The 1427-nt window shown below is 49.0% G+C and overlaps 1 protein-coding gene across 1 annotated transcript in view; it reads left to right on the forward strand.

The window, feature by feature from the left end:
- LOC101846993 (solute carrier organic anion transporter family member 4A1) overlaps window positions 1-1427 on the forward strand; it is a gene marked incomplete in the record, with an annotated part of 24226 nt that overhangs the window by 9385 nt on the left and 13414 nt on the right. Inside the window, 1 exon segment of the mRNA XM_013088097.2 lies at window positions 409-511. Coding sequence (XP_012943551.1) covers window positions 409-511 — 103 coding nt within the window.

Raw genomic sequence — 1427 nt, forward strand, 5'->3', positions numbered from 1 at the left:
GCAGAAGAAAGATGAAAGAGGGACGAAAGATGAGAAGAAAGAGGGGGGAGAAGAGAAGAATACATAAGAGAAGGAAGAGGAACTGCACCACCGATGCCGCAGCTAAAACAGTGACAAATACGAGTATTTCCTTGAAACTGAAATAAGAGGAATAACCTGTTTTGGAATAAACAATATAAGAACATTTTCAATGGGTTTCAATGGGAAAGCATGTTGCAATGACTGCATGCACTGAGTACAATGAAAGTAGAACTGACAAAAACAGACAGGTAGACAGACAAACAAACAGACAGACATACACAAACACACAAACAAACAAACACACACACACACACACACACACACACACACACACACACACACACACCCACACACGCACACATATACATATTTATCCACTTCCCCCAGGCCTCATCATGTGCTCCGCGGCTGTGGGCGTGGCGGCTGGCTACATGGTTGCTGGACAGACGCTAGGCATCTACGTGGACGTGGACAAAATAGACGTGAGCCAGTAAGTGATGACCACGTGAGCCAGTGAGTCGTTACCACGTGCGCCTGAGCTAGTAGGCTAAGTGATGACCCCGTGACAAAGTTAGTGATGACCACATGTGAGCTGGTAAGTGGAGACCACGTGACCAAGTGAATGATGGCCACGTGAGCCAGTAAGTCATACCCACTTGAGCCTGAGTCAGTAGGCTAAGTGATGACCACGTGGCCAAGTTAGTGATGATTACACGTGAGCCAGTAAGTGGTGACAACGTGAGCCAGTGAACGATGAACACGTGAACCTTTGGTGACCACGTGAGCCAGTACGTGATGACCACGTTTGCCAGTAGGCTAAGGCATGACCACGTTGGCCTAAAGATGTAAGTGCTGACTTCGTGAGCGAGTAAGGGATGACCACGTCAGCCAGTAAGTGACGCCCGTCATCTGCTAATAGACCTGGGGCGTGGTTAGTGGACAAAATCTGACGTACAGATGACGATAAGCATGAAAAGGGCACACACAGACTCACACTCGAACTCAAACATGCATACGTACAAACACTCACTCTCACACGCTCGGGCTCATGCGCATGCGTACACACACGCACTCACACACACACGCGCGCGCACACACACACATACACAGACACACACACACGCAGACTCATACACATACACACACCCACACACGCATATAAACACACACACAAACACATGCAGACATACATTACATGTACTTGGACATACTGTTGAGAAAGAAAGGGAGAGATTGTGTAGAGACGCTGGGTAGTCGGACAAGAATAAGGGATGGGAGGAGTGGGCCAGAGGGGAGAGAGAGGGAGAGAGAGAGAGAGGGGGGGGAGAGGGAGAGAGAGAGGGGGGAGAGGGAAAGAGAGAGAGAGAGTAACAAGAGAGAGAGAGAGAAAGAGAGAGAGAGAGAGA

This window comes from Aplysia californica, unplaced genomic scaffold (assembly GCF_000002075.1).
Source record: "Aplysia californica isolate F4 #8 unplaced genomic scaffold, AplCal3.0 scaffold00685, whole genome shotgun sequence".
Taxonomy (NCBI): Eukaryota; Metazoa; Mollusca; class Gastropoda; order Aplysiida; family Aplysiidae; genus Aplysia; species Aplysia californica.